General features: G+C 42.2%; 1 protein-coding gene across 2 annotated transcripts in view; it reads left to right on the forward strand.

Moving 5' to 3' along the window:
- Positions 1-26303, forward strand: part of FAF1 (Fas associated factor 1) — a 375519-nt gene that overhangs the window by 286688 nt on the left and 62528 nt on the right. For both annotated transcript variants that reach the window (XM_040360508.1, XM_040360509.1), the window contains exons 14-15: positions 3499-3635; positions 15055-15143. In XM_040360508.1, coding sequence (XP_040216442.1) covers positions 3499-3635; positions 15055-15143 — 226 coding nt within the window. The remainder of the gene's footprint in view (positions 1-3498; positions 3636-15054; positions 15144-26303) is intronic.

Genomic DNA, 26303 nt, shown 5'->3' on the forward strand with positions numbered 1-26303 from the left:
CGACTTTTATATGCAAATATGGAAGTATTTGGATCTTTTTGTTAAAAAGCCTGGTTTTAATTTTTGTATAGGTAAAATTTACGAGAACCATTTTATATTTTCAACAAAATACTTCTGCATATTTCACTAATTTTCCTTATTGTTTCCTAATTTGTAATAATGGTTACTTTTTGTTTAAAATTATTTTAGTAGTTTTATGCTATAATTTATGTTTTTGTGCCAACTCTTTGGCCCAACCTATTAGCAGTTCTTAGGGCATTACACTCCATAAATACTTCACGTTTTACTCCTAAATTTTTTTTTTTTTAACTATCAGGAGTGCTTTATTAAAGGATAACATGCATAATAATATATCAGCAATACAGACATTTCGTCAAGTAAATATGGCTTAGTACAAAAGCGTGCTAAAACATATCCTATTTCATATACTACGCTCGTCTATCAACACAAACCAAAATATATGAGGGAAAAGGAAAATAAATTAAGGAGCCTGGCCTTACTCTTAAATTCTATTGAATTTCATGATGAATCGATTTTTTTAATATGACTTTCTTAAAAAAAAAAAGTATACAATTAATTAGCTTTAAAGAGAGCCTAATCTGTTAAAGATGTGTCCAAAAATGGAAATTGGAAGGTAAAGTTGCCATTATTTCCTGCTATCCTAGCAGCTTATCTTTTACTTACCATGTTTTTTGCCACCCACACTTTGTCTGTGTTTTGGAGGCAGCCATCTTGGTGTAGGCCATGCTTTTACAAATTAGAGTGCCCCCCTCAACAATTTATAATCTGATGACTGGTGGGGAAATAAGGCTAACCGGAAAGGTTTTGAAAGCACAGATCTGCAGAATGAATTATGCAGAAGCAAGGGGTTCTTGCATTGTAGGTCCTTGGGTACAGCTTTCTCTTCAACAAGGAGAACTTTGAACAGCACAGTAGTGATACACCCAAATGTCAAATATTAGTAAGGGCAGCAGTGCCTTGGATAATCTCACATACAGATATACAGCTATGACATTCACTGATGTTCAATTTTTGAATCTAGGTCCACTTAATTGCTGCTCTTAGACTTAGCAGTGCATTTAGACCTTAAATAAAATTGCAAATTGCTCTTCGGCCAAGCTAGAAATGTAATTCTATAGAGAGGAGGTCACACAATGATGGCTCCAGCAACAGGTTGCCTGCAGGGAAGTCAAAGCGATTAGATGAGGTTTCTAACATGTCCAGTTAGCCACATCCCTTGCAGAACAGTCAACTGATGTTTTCTGAGGCACACTGACAGATAGAGAAGGTTTACCAGGCTTGACATGAGTTTGATTTACTTGACCTTGTTTTGTTGTGGTTTACCAGTATCCCCCTCTTCCTTTTGTTAAGAAATCTGGTCACCTGGGAATCTTTTTTAGCTTACTCATTGTAGACAACTCCTATTTTTATAAAGGCCTCAGGGCCAAGAAGTACCTTGCAGATAACCGTTAACAGATAACAACTTGTGGAAAATGAACGGATGCGCTAGGAATATAGAACAATTAAGATTAAATAAATAAATAACCAATTGATCAAAAGATATTGAAAATACCAGCAATCACAAGTGAAAATTAATATAAAAGTGAATAGTGAGATGATAAAACATAATAATAAATAGGCTGTAAAAAACATATATTGTCCATCAGATGTGCAAGACTCCTATATAAAGGAGATTATATACAATAATGTGCAATGAACAGTCCAAACAGCAGTGAAACAAAACTTGCAAGATGTATCCACTAATTCTGTGCAGACTTCCACCTCCACCAAAAGTAGAAAATAATCACCGCAAATAAAAGTGCTCATGGATGGCACCTTACCAAAAGATGTTGACCTCTTTAACTAAAAAGGGGTCAAATAGGCATGGATGAACCACAACATCTAGGTTCCATAAGAATCGATGACGGCAGATCCAGCATCATATAAGACAAACCAAAGGAGAGATCGCCATAGAGTAATAATGTTTTATTTGAAAAAAATATAAGACAAACAACGCCAAGTGGCCCCTTACTTGAGAAGTGCCTTAACCCGGCACTGAGGCTAGTCGGGATTTGCGTGACCAATGCGCCTCTTGAGGCGCATTGGTCACGCAAATCCCGACGGACTTCCGGTCACGCTGGTCCTCGCCTGCAGAGAGGTGGAACGCACGCCGTTTTCTGGCTTCCTGGAGCGTGTGACCCCTCTCTCTCCACAATCATCCAACGCAGACTAGCCTCAGTGCCGGGTTAAGGCACTTCTCAAGTAAGGGGCCACTTGGCGTTGTTTGTCTTATAATTTTTTCAAATAAAACGTTATTACTATATGGCGATCTCTCCTTTGGTTTGTCTTATATGATGCTGGATCTGCCGTCATCGATTCTTATGGAACCTAGATGTTGTGGTTCATCCATGCCTATTTGACCCCTTTTTAGTTAAAGAGGTCAACATCTTTTGGTAAGGTGCCATCCATGAGCACTTTTATTTGCAGTGATTATTTTCTACTTTTGGTGGAGGTGGAAGTCTGCACAGAATTAGTGGATACATCTTGCAAGTTTTGTTTCACTGCTGTTTGGACTGTTCATTGCACATTATTGTATATAATCTCCCTCATATAGGAGTCTTGCACATCTGATGGACAATATATGTTTTTTACAGCTTATTTATTATTATGTTTTATCATCTCACTATTCACTTTTATATTAATTTTCACTTGTGATTGCTGGTATTTTCAATATATTTTGATCAATTGGTTATTTATGTATTTATTTATTTAATCTTAATTGTTCTATATTCCTAGCGCATCCGTTCATTTTACACTTATTCACGTCATTGCAGGATTTCTTGCAATCACTTGGACTGCAGCTCAGGTTATTTCACTAGTTTAAACACACATTTATGTAATTTAGGTTTGGCGCAAGATCTTACCCCCAGATAACAACTTGTGTTTGAACTTTGAAGATGATGGGTGATATACAGCAAATATAGACCAAGGAAGCCAACTCGGATTCAGGAAGTAACCAAATTATTAATTTCTGTGGCCTTTCTGGTCAAAATAGCTGATTTTGCTAGGTAACAAGATAAAATAACCAGTTCACTTTTTTGATTTCACTTGTCTGAAATCACTGGTTTTTTATTTGGATAGCAAAGAATTAGAACCTCTATCAGGCTGTTTTTTTTTTTTTTTTTTAAGCATTGCCTTCCGGACAACCCAGTGAATGAAACCCTGATTCACATCTGTCACCAAAACAGGAGTTGACTGGAATCTTCCAATGGCGATACCTGTTTCGGTGACAACCTAGGGAAGACTTCCTGTTCCTGCAGGAAAGGATATAAAAGGAAATATCCACAATGGAACACTGATAAAACTCACATGGATTTAACTATTCTCTGTTGTACCCAGAACAAAAAAAAATTGGGCTTTAGGTATACCTTAATTTGTTTGTTTTAACAAAATTTTCCTTCAACTGCAAGATCATATATTTCCTTTTCTTCCTTGCAGGTTTCTTACGCTATGTACCCGACATTTTGGCAGTGTAGTAGCACAGACTATTCGAACACAGAAGACGGATCAGTTTCCTCTTTTTCTTATTATAATGGGGAAGAGATCTTCTAATGAAGTGCTTAATGTCATTCAAGGTAAGGTTCTCTTAAAAAAGCCTAAAGACTTAGAGCTGTCACTCAAGCATCCCTTTTTAGTCTTCACCTTCGCTCCTCCCACTGTAAAAGGTTATGTAAGTGAGTGGTTGGGCAGAGGAGCTGTGCCAACCAGGCCGGATGCTCCCAGTAGAGGAGAGAACTATGATGTGCAAGGGGAAAGGGGGCTGTTCTATGATATTGACTTTTTTGAATGGTAGGCAAATTTTATAGCATGTTAACCACTTCAGCCCCGGACCATATTGCTGGTCAATGACCGGGCCACTTTTTGCGATTCGGCACTGCGTCGCTTTAACTGACAATTGCGCGGTCGTGCGACGTGGCTCCCAAACAAAATTGGCGTCCTTTTTTCCCCACAAATAGCTTTCTTTTGGTGGTATTTGATCACCTCTGCGGTTTTTAGTTTTTGCGCTATAAACAAAAATAGATCAACAATTTTTTGCTATAATAAATATCCCCCAAAAATATATAAAACATTTTTTTTTTTTTCCTCAATTTAGGCCGATACGTATAAGTATTTTTCGTTAAAAAAAATCGCAATAAGCGTTTATTGATTGGTTTGCGCAAAAGTTTTAGCGTTTACAAAATAGGGGATAGTTTAATGGCATTTTTTTTTTTTACTAGTAATGGAGGCGATCAGCGATTTTTATCGGTACTGCGACATTATGGCGTACACTTCGGACACTTTTGACACATATTTGGGACCATTGGCATTTTTATAGCGATCAGTGCTATAAAAATGCATTGATTACTATAAAAATGCCACTGGCAGGGAAGGGGTTAACACTAGTGGGCGAGGAAGGGGTTAATCATGTTCCCTGGGTGTGTTCTAACTGAAGGGGGGTGGGACTGACATGGGGAAATGACAAATCGCTGTTCATACATTGTACATTTCCCCCCCTGACAGGACCGGGAGCTGTGTGTTTACACACACCCCTCCCGGTTCTCGCTCTGTAACGAGCGATCGCTGGTGCCCGGCGGTGATCGCACCCGGCAGGCACGTGCGTCGGGATCAGCGGGGGGGCCCGCGCCTCCGGCGGCGTGCACGAGCCCCTAGTGGCTGATTCGCGTGGTGACGTAGATCTATGTGACCTCGCGCAGGGGAGCCGACCTGCCGCCGTATAACTGCGGCGGCTGGTTGGCAAGTAGTTAAAAGGCGCATTTCTAGTGAATAAACATCTTTATGGGAAGAAAAAAACTTTACAGGAATGCATTTAAAATGCTTGATTTTTCTGCGTTTTTAGTTGCAATTATTTAATGTTGGTGAATCCCTTTAATCCTGTATTGTGTGTTATCTGTATGTTATCTGTCTTTTTCAAAAGAAAGTATAAAAGAACATTGGTATTCAAGTGTAAGGATTACAAATAGCTCTTGCACTCTGGTCCTACAGAGCACTTTGGGAGCACTTCAAATTTCCATATGTAGTTGCTAATTTCCGGAAAGCCCCCCATAGACATGCTTGAGCCTCTCTAAAGGTCACAAGGCACAGAACATTGATTTATGGAATGCAGAATCTGACTTGCAAGGAAGTTGCTTTTCCATTGCAATTTTTGGAGTTTCAAGAACTTTTTGCTATCCTTGCTTCACCCAACTCCTGTTGTGCATACACGCTAATCGACTTTTCATTCATTTCTATGACTGGTCTGTACTTCTTTGGATAGCTGGGGGTCGCTAGGAGTATCCACCAGCCATTAGAACAAATAGGCTGAGTGGCATTTGTGCGCAGTAGTAGTTGGATACCTCCATGACTTTTTGCTGCAAAAGCTATGCAGCACTGGGCAGGGCCACAAAGGGAAGAAGTTTGGAGCAGGGCTGAAGGTAAGTATTTTTCTAGGAGGCTGAAACTCGGAACAAAAGGGTAGAACATATAAATTTCCTTTTTATTGTTTTGTTAGATAAAGGTAGTTCACAAAACAGAGCCGTTGAGCATATTGTGGCTCAGAAGATGACCAACATAGTTAAACTGCCTGTACCTAAACCTCAGCTTGGAAACACTATAACGAAACTTAACTACACAAAAAATAAAAAAACTTCAGCCTGCTCATATCAGCCAAGGAACAGCAAGAGGAGTGAAATATGTCAAATTAAGCCACTACCAACCAAAGGACAGTAGAATGTGGGGGTGTACTGAATACTGGCTTTATACCCCTGCAGGATATATAAAAGCGAAAGATGTCAGGTAGGCCTTTGAGTACAATTTGGAAAACTCCACTAGAAGCCGACTAGTGGCTTATGATTAGTTGTGAGTGATTCAAGCCAAATATTCCATATTTTGTCAAATGTAGCTGCACAACCCCTGGAGTGGTACGTGGCTTTATATATGGGAACAGCTGAGTTAACCAGGGCCTTCCAGAAGTTCAACGAGAGTACTTCAGGTTGTTTCCATTTTGGAATCACAGCTTTCCTTGCGTAAAACAGTAAATGGTCTATAAGGGTCTTTGTTGCTCGACGGCGAGCAAGCATGCCCAGCAAGCAGACCGACACACTCAGAGAGTTTATGAAACGTTTGACCTCTTCCCACAACGGTTGTATTTGGGGACAGGACCGTAACAGGTGACAAAAATCTGCATCCCCACAGTAACACCTCCATTAACATGAAGCACTTGGATATATTTTGCTCAGTTTTTGTGGTGTCAGATAGACCCTATGAACTATTTTGAATTGGATTAAACGGTATCTGACTGAGAAAGGGGGGAATATTTAAAGGACAATTCCCTAAATGTGGAAAAGTCTGAAGGATTAAATACAATAGCCAATAACCCTGTTGGTACTTGTGTTGTGTATTTAGTAGGGTTGTCCCGATACCACTTTTTTTTAAGACAGAGTACAAGTACCGATAATTTGTTTCAAGTACTCGCCGATACCGATTACCGATACTTCTTTTTTTTTTTTTTTTTTTGTCATGTGTCAGTATTTTTTTTTTCTTTTCTTTTTTTTTACAATTAAATTTTTTTTACTTTTTTTGTTTTTTTTTACAATTCTTTCTTGTGGGGGGGGGGTGTCAGTGTGTTTTTTATTTTCATTTTTACTATTTTTTACAATTACTTATTTTTATTATTTATTGCAATATTTTTTTTTCTTAGCCCTTTTGGGGGGGCTTTGTTGAGATATCAGGAGTCTTAACAGACCTCTGACATCTCCCCTTTGAGACAGAAAAAAGGACTAAGGACACAGATTCCCCAGTCCCTTTCTCTGCTGCACTGAAAATGAATGGGCAGGAGACAGAGGCTCCTATCCATTCATAAAATGAAGCATTGTAAACACCCGGGCCGTTCCTTCGGAGTCCTGTGCCATAAACGGTGGCTCCCGCAACGGCCGCCGCTTACAGCACAAAACTCTGTAGGCATGGCCGGGGTGGCCGTTCCCTTAGAGCGAATGGGCTGATGACGTAACCGGCAGCATGTACAGTAAATATCTCCTAAACGCTCTGGCAACTCACACAGCTGGAGTCCACAAACCCGGAAGGAATATCGGGTGAAGATGGAAGCCTTGTCAGCAGTGAGAGCTCGCTGTTGGGAGGACTTTGTTCTAAGACAAGTTTCACATAATGTGCTAGTATGTGATGCATACTAGCACATTATGGCTTTTCCTCTCAGGTTCCCCAAAACAAACAGCGGTTTACTAGCGCTTTAACTGCATATTTTCCTGGCCAAAAAAAACACCCATTACATTTCTTTCGGTTCTGGTAAGTTTTCACACTACACAAAGTAGCTGTTAAATCAAAAGAACATTGTACACTCGGATTGTAACCTGTCTGTTCAGCTTCAGATTTGTATGGGTGTGCACAATCCCTATCCCATATAAAATGCTATGGTGGTTGTTCTCTGGGGAAAAAAAAGGATCTAGGTTTTCTTAAGAGTTTCAAAACCGAGTGTAGAGTTGTTGATAGATGTGTTGCATTATCCTGGCCATGCAATAAAATCCTGTTAAGTGTAACCTTTCAGCAGCTAGAAAATGTCACCGCAGAATGAACTTTTAAAACCAAAATGATTGCTCTTTTCCTGACCTCACTGGCTTTAAGGCCCGCTAATTACCCTTTTTACTACAGGTAATCGGCATTGCATGTTGACCTATTTTCTAGAACTTCAAATGTCAGCTGAGCTTTTCTTCAAGTAACAATTAAAGTGGTTGTAATGTCACCTGCATTAATTACTTTGTTTCTCTCTTTTAGGTCCCTGTTCAGTACAATGTGTGTGTTTTCCTAAAATTATAATGCTAAATACCTTCTTTGCAGAGCCCTGCTATCCTGTCATGTGACCTTCCTCTGCTTCCCTTCCCGAGTGAGTACAGTGGGAATGGTTGCAATTCCCCTATGATGAATACAAGCAAGCAGAGGGAGGTCACATGTCTGCACAGAAGGGCTTGGCAAAGAAGGTATTTAGCATTTTAATTTTAGAAAAACACTCACTGTACTGAACAGGGACCTAAAACGGAGAGGATCAAAGTAATCAATACATGTTTCTTTACTTTAATAATTGTCAATTTTTATTAATTTGATAATTTCAATACAAAAATGCAAGACACAAATTCAGAGAGAAAAGGAAATAAAAATAAAAGAATATAAAAATATATATATATATATATATATATATATATATATATATATATATATATATATATATATATATATATATTATATATAAAAAATAATTAAAAAAATCAACAAACTTCTGTGGGTAGCACGGATGTGTCCAGCAAATATCATACATGAAGTATAGCCGATTCATATTTTTTTACTTTACAAGCACTGGAGCAGTTGTAGGCAATAGAATTACATGGGCATGAGAGGGGAGGAGATTGACTCTCTTACAGACTACAGAACTGACAGGGAGAGAAGGGAGGGGGAGATGCAGACACACTGATGAGAGAGCTGTATGACAGGGGCACGTAAACTGACCATGCTATCAGAGATCAGGAGCCGTGATAAATGTGGTCAGCTTACAGAGGGGAAGACAGGAACGGGCAGGATCAGCCAGATATTGTACAACATAGAAAGGGACAATTGACATGGCAAAAGCACTGTGCTATGTCTCATGCCTTAAATGGACAGGAGCATGTCTGTTTGTTTTTTAGGGCTACAACCAGACACTTCTGTAGTCCAATTCCTTATTAGTCAAAGATGGAAAGCTTAATTATTTTGATTGGACAGTTCAAGGCCAACACCCTTTGAAACAGCCCCTGCACACTTATTTTTCAAATAAAAACTTCCATACATACCCACACATTTTTCCAGGTGTCTTCAGTCCAATAACATAACTTTGTGGGTCCTTTTTCTCCTCCTCTTTCTCTACTGGTGGATGGGTTATAAATGCTGCAGAGAAGTGCACCAATAACGACATTCTCCTAGGGCAGTGATGGCGAACCTTGGCACCCCAGATGTTTTGGAACTACATTTCCCATGATGCTTAAGCACTCTGCAGTGTAGTGGAGCATCATGGGAAATGTAGTTCCAAAACATCTGTGGTGCCAAGGTTCACCATCACTGTCCTAGGAGGTCCATAGTGTCACATTGAAAAGCCCATGGGGGTGAGGGGCTTACAAGAGGTGAATTACGTAGTTACATAGTTAGGTTGAAAAAAGACACAAGTCCATCCAGTTCAACCACAAAAAAAATTAAACAAAATAAACAACACAGTACAATCCCATACACCCAACTCCATACCCACAGTTGATCCAGAGAAAGGCAAAAAACCCCAGCAGAGCATGATCCAATTTGCTACAGCAGGGGAAAAAATTCCTTCCTGATCCCCCGAGAGGCAATCTGATTTACCCTGGATCAACTTTACCTATAAATGTCAGTACTCAGTTATATTATGTACATTTAGGAAAGAATCCAGGCCTTTCTTAAAGCAATCTACTGAGTTGGCCAGAACCACGTCTGGATGGAGTCTATTCCACATTTTCACAGCTCTTACTGTGAAGAAACCTTTCCGTATTTGGAATTGAACGACATTAGGTATTCAACCCAGAAGAGGGCCAGCACCAGTTAACAGAGCTTAGGGGCAGTGCTGGAGATAAGGGTAAGTATTGTAGCAAAAACTTTTTTTATTTATTTTTTCTTCTTTTCATGCGTTTTTTTTTTTTCTTCTTTTACAGGTTTTTTTTTCTTCTTCTTTTACATGTTTTTTTTTTATTTATTTTTTATTTGAGGTTGGGCTCTCCACCCAGCGGGCAGCCTAGCATCTCTTGTGATAATCAAAAGGTAGTGGGTATAAGGAATGGTTATATTGGAACACTTCATTATCCCTGGGAGAAATGTATATCATGATAGAGTAACTTTACAACCATTAGGGCTGGGTTCACACTGTTGCGAATTTGATACGGATTTCACCGCATCTACTTCGTGCATCAGGAGATTGTGACCGGTTCTCAATTGAGCCAGTTCACACAGCTCCAGGACAGCTGCCGTGTGGTTTGCAGGAAAGTTTTGTGTGTCTTCTGGCCTGTCTCAGGCTGCATTCACACCTGAGCGTCGGTCGTTTGGTCGTTTTTTCGGGCGTTTTTTTCGCGCGTATTCATGCCTATTTGCGCGTTTGCATACAGTGTCTTCCGACGTTTTTGTACTTTGGCCTTTTTTTTTATTTAGCCAATAGGAAAAAATATCATCTTTTCATCACTATGAATGTTGGTAGATTTTTTTAATCTTCTGCCTGGGTGAAAAGTTCCATCGATTAAAGCGACGAAACGCCCGTAGCAAACGCTCGTTGTCGCGCTAGTGGCTTGAATCGAGCGTTTCCATTACTTTCTATGGGAAATGGAAACGCTCAAATACGCTCAAACCGCCCGATGCGCGCTACCAAAAAGGGTCCGGAACTTTTTAGAGCTTCGGTCGTTCGGCGTCAGGCGTATCGGCGTGCAGATGTGAACCATCTCCTTAGAGAAAAAATGTATTTTTTCCCCTCTAGCGTATTTGAGCTTCGCGCTTCAGGCGACAAAACGCTCAGGTGTGAATGCAGCCTCAGGCCCAAATTCAGCTAAAAATTCGGACCTGAAATGGTAAACAGTGACGCACCCGATCCCTGCTGCGACAACAGTGTGAACCCAGCCTAAAAGATTTCCCCTGCTTGGAATGGCCAGTTTCTGCTTGAATATGAAATGGATGTTTTGAAAAAATGGGGGTCATACATTGAATCCATCTGCTCCTGACTGACACCACTGTTTCTTTTTTTTGTTTGTTTCTTTGCCCCCGCAAGATCTTCAAATTTGTTGAATAAGTTACATGTCTATTAGGTTCAAGCTCCCACAGAGTCTAGCACTTTTGGTCCTGAGGAAGGCATAACAAAATCCTTTGGGCAGCTGTGGCCAATTTCACCTTAAAGGAGAACAAATAAATTTCTTCCTGACCCCACAAAGGCAGCAAAATTAATTTCCTGAATCAAGAGTTCCATGCTTTCTTTTTGTAATTATCACAGGACGCCGTTCGTTGTAAGAAAAAACTTCCAGTTCATTGAATTATTTATTTTATTATTTGTGTTATATATTTTGTGCTTAGTTGCTTTCTCCGTAAAGAACCCTTGCTATATTGACAGAGAAGTTTGTACACTATCGGTCTCCACTTGTCCTTTTGTATAGTCCTTGGGAGTAAAAAAAAACTTTTGCCGGATCCTTGTATTGACCTTGGATAATTTTTTCTGACTTCATAAACATTCAGCTGGATCCCTGGACTGAACTGACCGTCTCCTCAATCCCTCATTAATCTATTAATCTGCCCACCATACAGCTTTTTTTTTTGGTTAACATGCATTTTTTTTCTTTAACCACTTAAGCCCCGGACCATTATGCAGCTTAAAGACCAGGCCCCTTTTTGCGATTCGGCACTGCGTCGCTTTAACTGACAATTGCGCGGTCATGCAAAGTGGCTCCCAAACAAAATTGGCGTCCTTTTTTTCTCACAAATAGAGCTTTCTTTTAGTGGTATTTGATCACCTCTGCGGTTTTTATTTTTTGCGCTATAAACAAAAATAGAGCGACAATTTTGAAAAAAGTAATTTTACTTTTTCCTATAATAAATATCCCCCAAAAATATATATAAAAACATTTTTTTCTCAGTTTAGACCTATACGTATTCTACACATTTTTGGTAAAAAAAATCGCAATAAGCGTCTATTGATTGGTTTGCACAAAATTTATAGCGTCTACCAAATAGGGCATATAGTGTTATTGCATTTTTATTAATATTTTTTTTTTACTAGTAATGGTGGCGATCAGCATTTTTTATCGTTACTGCGGACACATCAGACACTTTTGACACTATTTTGGGACCATTGTCATTTTTAACAGCGAACAGTGCTATAAAAATGCTCTGGTTACTGTAAAAATTACACTGGCAGTGAAGGGATTAACCAGGAGGGGGCGCTGTAGGGGTTAAGTGTGCCCTAATGTGCAGGGGCGGACTGACAACTCATGGGGCCCCTGGGCTTACAGATGGCCACCACGCCAGGAGGCAGTGCAGAGGCGGGGCAGCTAAAATCTCGGGATTTTAACATCAAAAGCATGTTGGTTTCGGACATATCAGGGACAAATGTAAAAAAAAACATAGATTTGTACATACTGTCCCTGGTTTTACTGAGCCTGGCAGCCCTGATGGGGCCCCCTAGTGGCATGGGGCCCTCGGGCAGTGCCCGAGTGACTCAATGGTCAGTCCGCCCCTGCTAATGTGTGATTCTTACTGTGGGGGGCGTGGCTTGGCATGTGACGTCACTGATCATCGTCCCTATGACAGGGAACAGACGATCAGTGACAGTCTGACTAGGAAGCCCGGGGAGAGGTTTGTTTACACTTACCTCTCCCCGTTCTTCCTCTCTGTGACCCGATCGCAGGACACCGGTGGCAATCGGGTCCGCTGTTCCCGCGGGGACGATCACTGAGAAGAGGACATGGTCCTTGGCTGGGATCTTAAAGGGGAAGTACATGTACGCCCTTGTGCCCAGCCGTGCCATTTTATCGACGTATATCATCGTTCGGCGGTCCTCAAGCGGTTAAGATTGTTTTTTTCAGAAACTCAATCTCCAAGTTTCTATTAATTTTGTTTCTAAAGATCTTGTTTCCATCTACAAATTCATGGTCACTACATAATTGTGACGAGTGGATGGTGGCGTGTTATTTGCAAAAAGATTGCAGCTTTATAACCTTTCAAAGTTTTAATACGATTCTAGGTTTGGGTTATTAAAAGCTGTGACTTAAGCCTTATAGACACGATTTTCATTGGACAAAGCGTAAGACTTTTGTCTGAAGGGCATTGGCCAGGAACTTGTAATGCATACAAACAGCGAATGATTGTTGGCCAACAAACCCGAAACAATGTGTTTTTTGAGCTCTTTAGCGCCACCCTTTGGGCAACTTCTGCTAATGTTGTGTTATGGTTAACGTGTTTGTACTTTGGTGTTTTGTCCGAAGGACTTGTGTACGTACGATCGGATAATCCGACAACGCACATTTTGTTGGTGAACAATTTTAAAGCATGCTATCCCACATTTGTTGGAGGAAAATCCAACAACAATTGTCCGATGGAGCGTAAAAAAAGGTTGGATTTTTCAACAGCCTGTCATCACACAATTCATGTTGGATGACATGATCGTGTGTACGAGGCTTAAGAGTTTTGTGGAGACATGTTACCATTTACAAAAAAAAAGAAAATGGTTTACTGCTTGGTTTAAAACTGTGAACCGAGAGAAGCAGTTCAATACGTTGGTAAAATATGTGCATGGAAGATCTTACCTCCAGAAAGATCTGTCATTCTGTTCAGCCAGTCTTGTAATCCAGATAGCACAGAGAGTCCTTCACAGATTCACAACTCATCACAGCCTGGTCAGGAATACTGATCAGATTACATAAATTGCCTGACTGGACACCTTATGCCGCGTACACACCATCATTTTTCGGCATGAAAAAAAAGTTTTTCCAACTTCATCATTAAAACGGCGTTGCCCACACACCATCATTTTAAAAAAATGCTCTAGCAAAGCGCGGTGACGTACAACATGTATGACGGCACTATAAAGGGGAAATTTCATGCGGATGACGCCACCCTTGGGGCTGCTTTTAGCTGATTCCGTGTTAGTAAAAGACGATTTGCGCTTTTCTGTCTGTTACAGCATGATGAATGTGCTTACTCAATTACAAACGGTAGTTTTACCAGAATGAGCGCTTCCGTCTCATAACTTGCTTCTGGGCATGCGCGTGTTTTTAGCCCACACACGACCATTTTTTACAACCCGAAAAATGATCGTGTGTACGCGGCAAAAGCATAGAACGACAGCTGTTGCTGCGGGGACGTTTTAGGATGACGAGTGGGGCAAGGAGCCGGTAAATATGTCACTTACCTGCCCCTTCCCTTTCATCATGATTGATCGGTAGTGTGTGTTTGATCTTTGGGGTGCACACCCTAATGCAATAGGCTGCGCACAACTATGGCTGGTTGTAATTTTTATGGCACCCCCTGTCTTTCAAAAAGCTGTATTCTGCAGCCCTTCTTGTCGCTCTGTGGACAATGCTTCCATCGTCTCCCAGTCCTTCTCTCGTTCCAGGATCTTTAGCCCTTCGTACTGGCTAGGCCAAGATGACACATGCGCACAGGAGTAAGGCAGGCCATATATTATGCAGTTTTCTTTCCTTCAACCATGGGTTTAAGGTAAGAAGCTTGCTCGAGTCTTCCATCAGCACCGTCAGCGTTGATGGGGGAATCCCTTGCAGAGCTCTGTTGTGTTTTGTCAGCAGGGAGTACGGGAAGCCTTCCCCACCAGCAGAATACAATGATTACTGCCAGCAGCTATGGCCGCCGGCAGTGATCAGACAAAAAACCTGATAGGCTGGTTGCCTGATAGGCTGGTTGTACTGAAGTTGATTGATGGATCAACTTTAGTTCAACCAGCCTGCCCATAGATGGATCAACATTTGGCCGGTTCAGCAGGATTTAGAATCGTCTATGGCCGGCTCTACTTTATCCCAGCAATAGCCAACCACAAATGAACCAGAGATGACTAAGGGGCAGTATCTGCTTTTGAATGGCTGGGATGTCATCCAATGCATTTTGCTCTGGTGTAACTGCTTTGTTTGGCCCTCTCGTGAATAGGCATTCAGTACCCGTGCCACATGTTTTTTATTTTCATCGGTCTGATTTGTAGCTTGAAACATGTCAAAGCAACACAGAAGTACCAGCAAACAGTCTTTTATTTAATTACCCCTTCAACACATTGAATTATTTTTGCAGATTAGACCATGACCTGTATATAAGAAATGGAGTGATGTGCTATAGAACCTGATGTCTGTTTAGTGACTGCTTTTATCTAACCTGGAAACTGACCTTTTGATTTGGCTATTGCATCTCATTATAGTTTTTCTCATTGCTGTTTTAAAATCTGAAATTATTATTATTTATTTTTTCACTGACTCTTTTTACCAGGGAACACATCTGTGGACGAGCTTATGATGAGACTTATCTCAGCAATGGAAATCTTCTCAGCCCAGCAACAGGAAGATATCAAGGATGAGGTAACCAGCAAACATAGAAACATAAATGAGTGACAGCAGAATAAGTGGTCCAAAGACTCTGGGCTTTTTTTTATCTTTTTGTTAGTTTGAGGTTTTGAAAACACTGCCCTCCTAAATAAACCCTTTTCAAGCCCTTAATGTATTTAAATATTTCATTCACGTCCCCTACTTTTCCATATTTCCTCAAGACTGTATACCTTAAGCTCTGGGATTATCTCCTTATATGTTTTATCCCTTAGACCTTTCACCATTTTTATTGTTCATTTCTGGGGTCATCCAGTCTTATCAATATCTTTTTGTACGTTAGGTCTGCGGAACTGGACACAGTATTCTAAATGATGTCTAAAGATCTGTATAGGGGGATCAGGACCCCCTTCCCCCTGCTGGTGAACCCTATAGTGATAACTAACAATCTATGGTATATAAGGAAATCGGGATCTTCTTCTTCCTCCCGGGGATCACACTAGTGTTTAACTAAATATATAAGGCTTATATAAGGGAATTAGGATCTTCTTCCTCCTCCTGCTGGTGATCCCTCTAGTGATAGCTAAAGATCTATAATGGGGAAATAAGGATCTTCTTCCTCCTGGTGATCCCTCTAGTGATAGCTAAAGATCTATAATGGGGGAATTGAGGATCGTCTTCCTCTTGCTGGTGATCCCTCTAGTGATATCTAAAGATCTATATAGGGGAATTGAGGATCGTCTTCCTCCTGCTGGTGATCCCTCTAGTGATAGCTTAAAATCTATATAGGGGAATTGAGGATTGTCTTCCTCCTGCTGGTGATCCCTCTAGTGATAGCTTAAAATCTATATAGGGGAATTGAGGATTGTCTTCCTCCTCCTGGTGATCCCTCTAGTGATAGCTAAAGATCTATATAGGGGAATTGAGGATCGTCTTCCTCCTGCTGGTGATCCCTCTAGTGATAGCTAAAGATCTATATAGGGGAATTGAGGATCGTCTTCCTCCTGCTGGTGATCCCTCTAGTGATAGCTAAAGATCTATATAGGGGAATCGAGAATCTTCTTTCTCCTGCTCTAGTGACGCACTCAAGAATTTGGATTTTCCAACTGTATTTGGAAACATTGAATTGCACGTTCTGCCATTTTGACTAATTTTTCAGCAATGCCAAATAATGTTCTTTTTCAAAAACGTCTCCAGGAGCACTATCGTACACTTTTCCACACGGCAAAAGTTAAATGCTAATTAAGCCTAGGGGGGAGCAGAAGAAGCATTTACTTGCTCCTCATCCCAGCATACTCACTAAATCTGCTTGACCAGTCCCATGCAGCCTTCTCTCTAAGACACCCTTATAGAAGGTTGCAAGCTTGCCTCCTGCATTGTAGGTGATGATGGCGAGTGACCACCCAAGGCTCAGGGCTTTGGGTAGAAGAGAGAGCAGCACTGTAGCCTGCTGAAGAGGAGGTCAGATAGGTAATAGTCTTTCATTCTGCCCCCCCAGACATAATCAGCATGTAACCTGCACTGCTTTTTTCTTTTTTGTGTCTCGACTTGGACTTTCAGTTGTATAACCTACAAACAGATTCAATAGACCAAGACCTGGTACATAGTCTTGTGGCACACTACTAGTGATCGGTTTCTGTTCTGAATGAACCCCTTTTACAACCGAACTCTATCTATGCTTTAGCCTACTGCGCATGCACTGTGCCACCCAAGATTTTATTTTGATGAGATCATAATGTACAACTGTATCATGCTTTTTCTGAAATCCACAGCAACATTCTGGTCAAAAACATTTGTGATAGTCAAAGCATTAAATCGGATTAGTCTGACATGATCTGGCTTCAGTAAGGTCAGTTCACACCAGAACGTGGTGCAGGAAACCCACGTGCCATGCACGCTTCCCCCACCAGTTCAAACTGCACTGCACTTGCAATCTGCAGTAGGTGTCAGTGTTGCTTAGCGACTCCCCAAATGCAGGACGCAAACAAATTGCATTTGCCTGCACCAAATTGCATAGTACATTAGTACTATGTGATCCAGTTGCTGTGCATTTCTTGAAGTTTTGCATGCACTACTTTTGGTTTAGTCCTGTGCATTTTCAGCCCACTCAAATTAGAAGGCTGAAATCACACTGCACCTAGATCGCATGTGAATCACACAGAAATGCATGGCATACTCCTGTACATTTTGTGGTGTGAACCGACACTAAAACAACGCTGCTTTGGGTCCAGCAAGTTGTGTGTTATTAAATGGTTATTGTTCTTTCTTTTTAGGAGTGTTTCAATTTATTTTACTGGCATGTAGTTTACAGTTTCTTCCTTTTATCATGCTTTTTTGTAGATCAGTACAATTTATCTGTCCATCAGTCACAGAGAAGCTCTCTGGTTACAAGAAATTGTATAAAAAAAAAAACGGTTGTTGTTCCAACATCTTTATATCTTTTCCAGAGTTCTATTTGAACTCTGAGATGAATACCATTATTAATCTTTACTTTCCGGCCACCGTATAAACAATTGATGGTATGCGGGATCCTCTCTCGTTCTGGAACAACGTCATATGAGGTGGCCCCAGTCTCACCAGGCTTGCACGCCTGCGGGAGCGCAGCAATCGCGGACATGCCGTGTCCCTGGAACTTGCGGCATGCAACCTCGATCTCAGTAAATAGCAGATGAAGCAGCTCTTTACTCATGTGATCTGCTGTGTTCAACCACAGCTGATCACATGTAAACAGGGAAATGCCATTTATCGGCTCTTCTCGCTACACACTTAGAGGAGAGCCAACCAGCAGCATCTCCTCACAGGGGAGACCTGTACAGATAATCGGGGCACTATTGAAAGAGCCATAAGAAGTCCAGTTTGTGAGAAGCCATGTGGGGGGACACAGCAAACATATGGAAGAAGGTGCTCTGCTCAGATGAGACCAAAATGTAACTTTTTGGCCTGAAAGCAAAACGCTTTCTGTGGCGGAAAACTAACACTGCACATCACCCTGAACTCACCATCCCCACCGTGAAACATGGTGGTGGCAGCATCATGTTGTGGAGATGATTTTCTTCAGCAGAGGCAGGGAGGCTGGTCAGAGTTGATGGGAAGATGGATGGAGCCAAATGCAGGGCAATCTTAGAAGAAAACTTGTTAGCGTCTGCAAAAGACTTGCGACTGGGTTAGAGGTTCAGCAGGACAAACGACCCTAAACATACAGCCAGAGCTACAATGGAATGGTTTAGATCGAAACATATTCATGTGTTAGAATAGTCCAAAGTCCAGACCTAAATCCAATTGAGAATCTGTGGCAAGACTTAAATTGCTGTTCAGACGCTCTCCATCTAATCTGACAGAGCTTGAGCTATTTTGCAATGAAGAATGGACCCAAATGTCACTCTCTAGATGTGCAAAGCTGGTAGAGACATCCCCAAAAAGACTTGCAGCTGTAATTGCAGTGAAAGGAGGTTCTACAAAGTATTGGCTGAATACAAATGCACTCCACACTTTTCAGATATTTTTTTGTCAAAGATTTTGAAAACCAGTTGTCATTTTCCTTCCACTTCACAATTATGTGCCCCTTTGTGTTGGTCTATCACATAAAACCCCAATAAAATACACTGTAACAATACATCTGCTATGGGGCGGTCGACAAATGACTGTTAAAAAAAAAAGCTTGTGATGTTCTCCTTATAAATCTAGCAAATGTTTATTAATTTTTTTAGTTTTTTTTTGTGCTAAAGCTAACCTTTTAGTCTCTGCAAATGTATGACATTTGCCTTTGCATGCAGTCTTTTTTTTTTTTTTTGTCTGAATGAAGGGATGGATAACCAGGGCTGTGACAAAGGTTTGTCTGTTGCCTTAAAAAAAAATTGGTACTAAAAGCTCCACTCTCACAATGTTGGAAGGTGTGCACATGCTTGTAGAGCCAATGTCTGAATGTGTACTACCTGTTGCAGCCTGTTTCTACTTTCTGAACTGTTATTAAACAAATAATTTCATAGATGGCTTATGTTTCAGCTTTAGTGGTCATTATTAAAGTGCGTTCAGAGAACGTGGTATTCTTTACAATGTATATATTTGCGGAGTGGGGGTTAATGCGTGAAGTATTTATCTTATTATTATCTCGGTACGTTTTTAATACCCTCTTATCTGAAGGGAGAGGCTGAGTGGAGGAAAAAGGATCCTCTTAAGCTTAATCCTCCCGGCTCTCTTGTAGAGCCTGTTAGCGCACTGTAATTGGCTGCTGAAACATTTGGAAAGTGGCCAGTTTTGCAGGGGGACACAGTTTTACAGTAATCGGAGATGCGCAAGGAAAGGGACAGTTTGTCTGATGTTCTTTGTGTTGCTGCCAGTGAAAGTCTAAGTGGCTGCAGCTAGGAATGTATGATGCGTGGCGGGTAGCGATGAACCCTGGCCTGTTAAGTGCTCTGATTGACACCTTCGCTCTGCGGACCTTGTTCAGCCACGTCCATGGAATCCCTAGGGCGGAGTTTGCCGAGGTTAACGATCGGTCAAGTTGTTAGCCATGTATGTTATTAAGGAAATGCCTATGGCCATGATGACATTTAACATCAATTATCATCTTAAGATGTGTATTCGAAACTTATGAATCATATTTTTGTAAACTAAACTGTGAGCAAAATTACCTTTTTAAAATGTAGCTAAACTTTTTTTTTTTTCTCTAGTTTTGGGTAGAGTAGGCAAGGGTTAGAACCTGGGTCAAGATGTTTTTTCATTGCCGTCAGTAACTTTCCTGGTAAAACTGTTACAGAGACAGAAAGTGATGAGAATTCCAAAATGTTATGGTGGTAGGAGGACTTCTTCCAATGGTAGCAAATATTTTAAGAGGGAAATTTCTATTACTTTGGAGATATTTTCACCTACGTCCTACCACATCTCTGGGACAGGAAGTGAGTCGAAATCTCCCTACCAGTACACTGATAGCATGAAAAAGAAAAAAAATTTACATTATGGCATACTTGGCTCTGGGTTTGCTTTCCTCCAGCAAAGTCCCCGATGCAGCCCCATTGCTGCCATCCTCTTCTGTTTTTCTGTCGGTTCTGACATCATTTAACTTTGACTATTGGGCAGTCACTAATGGTGGAACGCCATGCACATGCTCACCGTAGATAAATTAGTCTGCCACCCAGCTTTGTTCTCTTTACCGATGACAGAGGTGGGCGTGTTAAAGTGGTTGTAAACCCTTTACAACCACTTTTGCCTACAGGTAAGCCTATAATAAGCCTTACCTGTAGGTACCATGGATTTCTCCTAAACTTGCACAGTATAGGAGATATTCACTGTATACTCATGTGCTGATGTGATCGGCACATGCGCACTGAAGAAGCGGCTCGTACATGTCGTTTCTTCAGCTGCTTTGCCGTGACCAGCATCTCCCGCACGCATGCGCGGGAGTGACGTCATCGTGGCTCTGGCCAACCACAGCGCCAGAGCCCAAGAACCCGGAAGTAACATTCCGGAGACATGTCATCGGTCACAGCGGTGTACAGGGACCAATTCAACAACTTCGATCTAAGGTAAGTATTTCATAATTAGCTAGTTATGCGATGCGCAACTTTTTGGAGGAGTCTACAACTGCTTTATTTGCATGTGTGCTGTAGAATGTGTGCAATTAACAAACATTTGCTATCAGACAGGTGTAAAGCTGGCCATAGATGTATCGAAATTTGTCTGGTTCAGCAGGGACCAGCCAAATTTCGATCCATGTGTGGCCATCGACTTCTTTGCAATGAACAAGCTGGAAAACCTTGTTGGTCAGTGGCTGCAGCAGCTGATCAGTGTATTCTGACAGTGGAGAGTCCCGCTGCCAAAATACAATGTCCTGACAGGGGAGTTTGCTCCTATCCATCTATAGTAAGCTTAAAGATGAGCCCCAGGTCAAAAAATAAATAAAAAATCGGTGGCTACAAATACTGTAGCAGCTGACTTTTCATATTAGGGCACTTGCCTGTCCAGGAATCTAGCGGTGTCCTCACCAGAGCTGTTTTTTCAACCGGCTATCGGGTGCTGCCACCTGGACCAAGGTAAACCGGCAGTGAAGCCTTGTGGCCTCACAGCCAGTTTCCTACTACGCATGCACAAAGCGCACTGCACCATGTGAATGGGGCCGGCTGTGGGGGAAGGGCGAACTTCCAGCTCAGTTCGTCATGGCAAACTGAGCCAAAAGTGAGACCAGGTACCTGTCAGAACCAGGTACCCACCTCCCCCCCCAAAAGGTGCCAAATGTGGCACTCTTCCAGACCCTGAACATTCACCCTTCCAGTCGACACCCCCCACCACACACCCCAGCTTCTTCCTGGCAGCAGCGCAAGGTAATGGGGGTGCACTATTATGTAAGGGGGGTGGGGTGGTGAATTCTTGATTTCTGATGGTGAGGAGGCTCTTGACATTTGATGAGGTGCTCTGGACATCTGCTTATAATTATTTTGAGAATAATACCATTCTATGTCAGTTGAAAAGGAGGGTTGCACACCACTGGTTTCATCCACAAAAAACTTTATTGGAGACTAATCAGACAGAACATCATAGCGGATATAACCGGTATTTCAAGGGCAACCATAATGCTGGGTAGGGATAAGCTCCGGTGTGTTCGCACAGTCCATTTGGAGAGCCTGCCAGGAAGTCTGCACGGCGCTGCGCTAATCACAGGCAGGGAGACATTGTCCTGATGCTTGGCTGCAGAGATCGGAAATGTCTCCTTGCCGGCTAAGAAATTGAGTTTGACATCCCAGATTTAAAAGATAACTATACTTTTACATAAGCTAATTCTAACTGCCTCACCTTTCTCTCCCTATGCCTGCTATACCCCTTATAAATTTTAACATCAGATCGGCAGATACCCAGTCCAAGATCTGCAGCCTATGGCTGAGATGTGATTCAGTCCTCTGTTAAGACAGGACTATGCGATACTTCGGTTATCATAGGCCCTAATAGAAATGCCAATAATTGACAGACTTGTCCTAGTTTTTTTCTATTGCAGCTGCACATGCATAGTACTTGGTGTCGCCATCAATTCCTGTACCCGGTCACCTGCTGGGCTGAATTTGGTACAAGGGGGTATAGCTACTATAAGGAGGTCTAAGTGGGAAGTTATCAGGTTGTGTAAAGGCACACTTATCCTTTTGAGTATCTCTTGACCTGTATGAATAGGTTAGTTTTGGATAGTCTGAGTTTTATCACAGTATAAGTCAGAGGTCATTTACTGCTTCTGTCTTCAAGCAACAGTCAAAACTGGCCATTTTTCCTCTGCTTATATTATTGGTATGCCTGCCTTGTGTCTTTTTTTTTTTTTTTGTTAAACCGTATTCTTCCCATCAGAGGCCTAACTAGAACCTTCAAGGCCCCAGTGCAAGAAACCATGAAGGGCCCCCCTGACCCCCCCCCCCCCCAGAAACCTGTCTCCCGTGGGAAGTGGGAAACCCAGAAAGCTGAATGATCAAATTGTATACACAGGTGGAGAGGGGGGGGGGCAGAAGGAGCAGATAGGCTCTCTCCTATCCGTGCGAGAGTTAGGAGGGGGGGAGGACTCTCAGTGTAGGCTCTGGGCTGTATGAGAGAGACGCTCTCAGCTCAGAGCCCTGCGACAAGTAACCCCCCTGGGGCCCCTGTCAGTGGCAGAATGCCAGGGCCTGGTCACAAGTGCAACCCATGTGACCCTGGTAGTTCTGTCACTGGTTCCCATGTTCCCTCTGTATCTCTGACTACCGTCTACATCAGTGGTCTCCAAACTACGGCCCGAGGGCCGAATGCGGCCCTTTGCTTGCCTTTATCCGGCCCTTGGAGCACTATCCCTCCCAATGATATGAGACACTATTCTGCCATCTGACACCGACAACAGAGCACCATTTCTCCCACTAACACCACTAATGGGGCACTATTCCTCCCCCTAATACCAGATGTTTCCTCCCACTGATGCCAGGAAAATTTTCACTCCCACTGGCCAAAGTCCGGCCGGCCCTCCAAGAGTCTGAAGGAGCATAAACCGACCCTTTGTTTAGAATGTTTGGAGACCCCTGGTCTACACATACAGAGCTTAGAGTCTTCAGTCCTGTCTAGGCCATGCTTCTTCAAGTCATAGATGAACATGTTGGAGCCAGAGAGAATAGTTCTGCTCCCATGATTCCCAGCTGTATATCCGCCATACGTATGTAAACTGTCTGTATGGTGAATTTGTTGGGAGGGGGGCACAGAAGTATATTTTTAAATGTTTATGATGTTAGGGAATTCCTATTAAGTGGTTATATAATTTGCACAATTGCGTTACAGTTCTTTTTAGTAAAATATAATAGTTGCTTGTCAGAAAAAAAATGAAAAGGAAATACTTAATTAAATCACCACTGACCCGCAGCCTCCCCGAAGTGGGTTCCCGGAATTAAACTTAGTCTTTGGCTGTGAAAAGTTAAGCATCCGAGCCAAAAAAACGATTTTCTTTCTGCAGACTGACATGAGAAAAATCAATATTTTCCTTTTTGCGGCTTTGGTGTTTCAACACGTCTGTTTCCTCGAAATCCCATCTAGTAGTCTATTGTTCGTTCCTTACCTGGCCTCAGGAAGATCAAAATGTATCTATATGCCAGCCCTTTTCAAGGCAGACAATGGAAGACAGGATACAGATTCCAGCTTCTGCTACTGTTGTCATCTCAATGGTTACATGATGTTAATGAAAACCACAAGACGATCAACAAAATTGCTTTGTACTGTAAGAAAATAGTGTACTGCTGCAGTGTTTGCAGAGCTTGGGAAGCGTTCATTGTTGTTTTTGTGGCTGGTTTTCTCTAGAATTTTGTTCGAATTTTCCGATCTGATCCAATTTCAGCTTGATTTGGCACATATATCCCTACCAATGGGGGAGGTGGACCTGGGTCACTCTGTATTGCTCAAGAACTAGGGGTCCCTGTGTGCCTGCTGTCTAACCTCGGAAACAAGAAAATCGGAGCAGAGTCTTAAATCCATCAATTAGAAAAAAAATGACTCTTGCAGTGGAGCCCCACCACACTACCAAACTGAAATGCTTGTTATGTCTAGGGTTGCTGGAATAAGGAGAAATACTTATTCTGTAATCCAGCAGGATTTTTTCAGCGGTCTTCTCGCTTCCTGTTGTGTCTACAGAACAGGAAGTAAAAGGAAAATCTACCTAATGGCACACAGGTTGAGAGAGAGGTTGCTGAAGTAGCATCATGTCAAGTCACAGATGTGTCCAAAAGTTTAACTTGAAGTGATATTAAAGCTTTGTTTTCATTTTAAATTAAAATAACAAACATGGTATACTTACTGGTCCTGTGCAAAGGTTTTGCACAGAGCAGCCCCAATCCTCTTCTCGTGTCCCCTTGCCGGTGCTCCTGGCTCCTCCCCCACACTGAGTGTCCCCATATAAAGCCGCTTTCTGTGGAGGCACACGTGTGGGCTTACTCCCAAAGCCCACACAAAGCTGTCTGTGTCTATTGACACAGGCAGCAGGGATCAGCCCCCCCCCCTTAGGATTTGATTGACAGAAGTGGGAGTCAATGGCTCCCGTTGCTATCAATATGCCTATTGAGGAAAGACAGAGCCGAGAGAGCTGCTGCTCTTGTGCACATTGCTGGATTGAGATCAGGCTCAGGCAAGTATGGGAGGGGGGATCCTTTGCAACAGAAGGTTTTTTACCTTGATGCAGAGAAAGCATTAATACCTTCCTGCCAGCTGACTCCCGGCCCTTTTAAGGGTTCTAAACATCAGGAGCCGTAGGCGGGCATTGGTGTCATGTGAATTCTGTGATTGGCTGTCACAGCAGTTACATGATTGGAAAGCTCCTGATCACTAGTATGCAACAGGAGCTTTCCATTAAAGTGTTAACTCAAAATGCTAAATCACTGGCAGCCCCTTTATTATAGGCAGGCATACCACACTGCATTAGTCTTTTTTAAAAACAAGAATTGTAAAAACTTTTTTAGAGTGATCTTCAGGCTGGTCACAAGACTCTCGCTGGTGTCAGCGGGGGGAGGGTCACATGGCCGCTTAGCCCCTCCTGCAGAAGCCCTGTCTTGGAGATGTAAAGTGGCCACAAGTCACATGACCGGCTTAAAGATCGCTCTAAAAATGTTTTTAGAAAAATCTTTTACACAGTGTGGTATGCTTGCTTATAATAGAGGGGCTGGCAGTGACCATTGTACGTTTTTTACTTGTACTAATAGCGGCGGGATGGGGGGGGGGTGTGCGGAGACAGAGACACAGAGCTTACAGGCAGGGAGGATGGGGAGAGGAGAGCTGCGGATGCCGGAGGAACGTACACTGATCGGTGGTCATGGCTTAGCAGCCTTGATTTTTGTGGTCAGCGCAGAGAGGGGGAATACAGAAAGTGTCAGGATCAGGTTTTCTACAGTTTACAGGTTGGGCAGATTAAACAGCACACGCACTGTGCTGTTTAATCTGCTTTAAAGGAACAGGATCTGTATTTTTTGGGGTACACAAACTTTTTATCCGCCAGCTACCGTGCTTTTCCAGCCCTCCTCTGGTCCTACTCCAGACCCTTAATTTTCTGCTTCCAAGCAACGCATCCAACTACTTCTCAGCAGCAGCATAAGGAAAGGGGGTGCACTGTGATGTAAGGGGGAGTGGGGGACTCAACTTCTGATGATTGGGTGGCTTTTGACATCTAATGTAAAAGGGAGGGGATGCGCTGGACATCTAATCTTACAGATACGAATGGCCCTTTTGAGGGCAGTTATAATGCTGATGCGGCCCACGATGAAATTGAATTTGACACCCCTGATTTAGCCTGTCTGGAGCTCTCATTTTAGTTGATATACGTGTGACAGGTTTGCTTTGAATATAGGGAGTACTGATGACAGGCAGGTTTGATTTGAGCTGGATCACTGGCAAACTTACATACAGAGTTGATCATCAGAATTTTCTTCTGTTTACTATAGTAAAGTGTAAGGCAGCAGGCGAGCGCTAGGTTTAATGATTGATCTTTCCTGTAGACAGAACTATGGCAGGCACTCTGTATGTTGACGGACAGGTTCAGCCTTGTATAACAGGCAGAAATAACAGTTGAAGCTGTCGCATTTAAACTTATCAAAACCTTAAGGACTAAACATGCAGCTTAAAGCTTCTCGCACCTGAACCGTGCCCGAGGTTACCATCTGAAAGGATTACTGTAACACTTTGTGACAAGCTTGGTGCAGGTGGGGCTGCTATAGAGTGACTCAGCGC

This window comes from Rana temporaria, chromosome 7 (assembly GCF_905171775.1).
Source record: "Rana temporaria chromosome 7, aRanTem1.1, whole genome shotgun sequence".
NCBI classification, from domain to species: domain Eukaryota; kingdom Metazoa; phylum Chordata; class Amphibia; order Anura; family Ranidae; genus Rana; species Rana temporaria.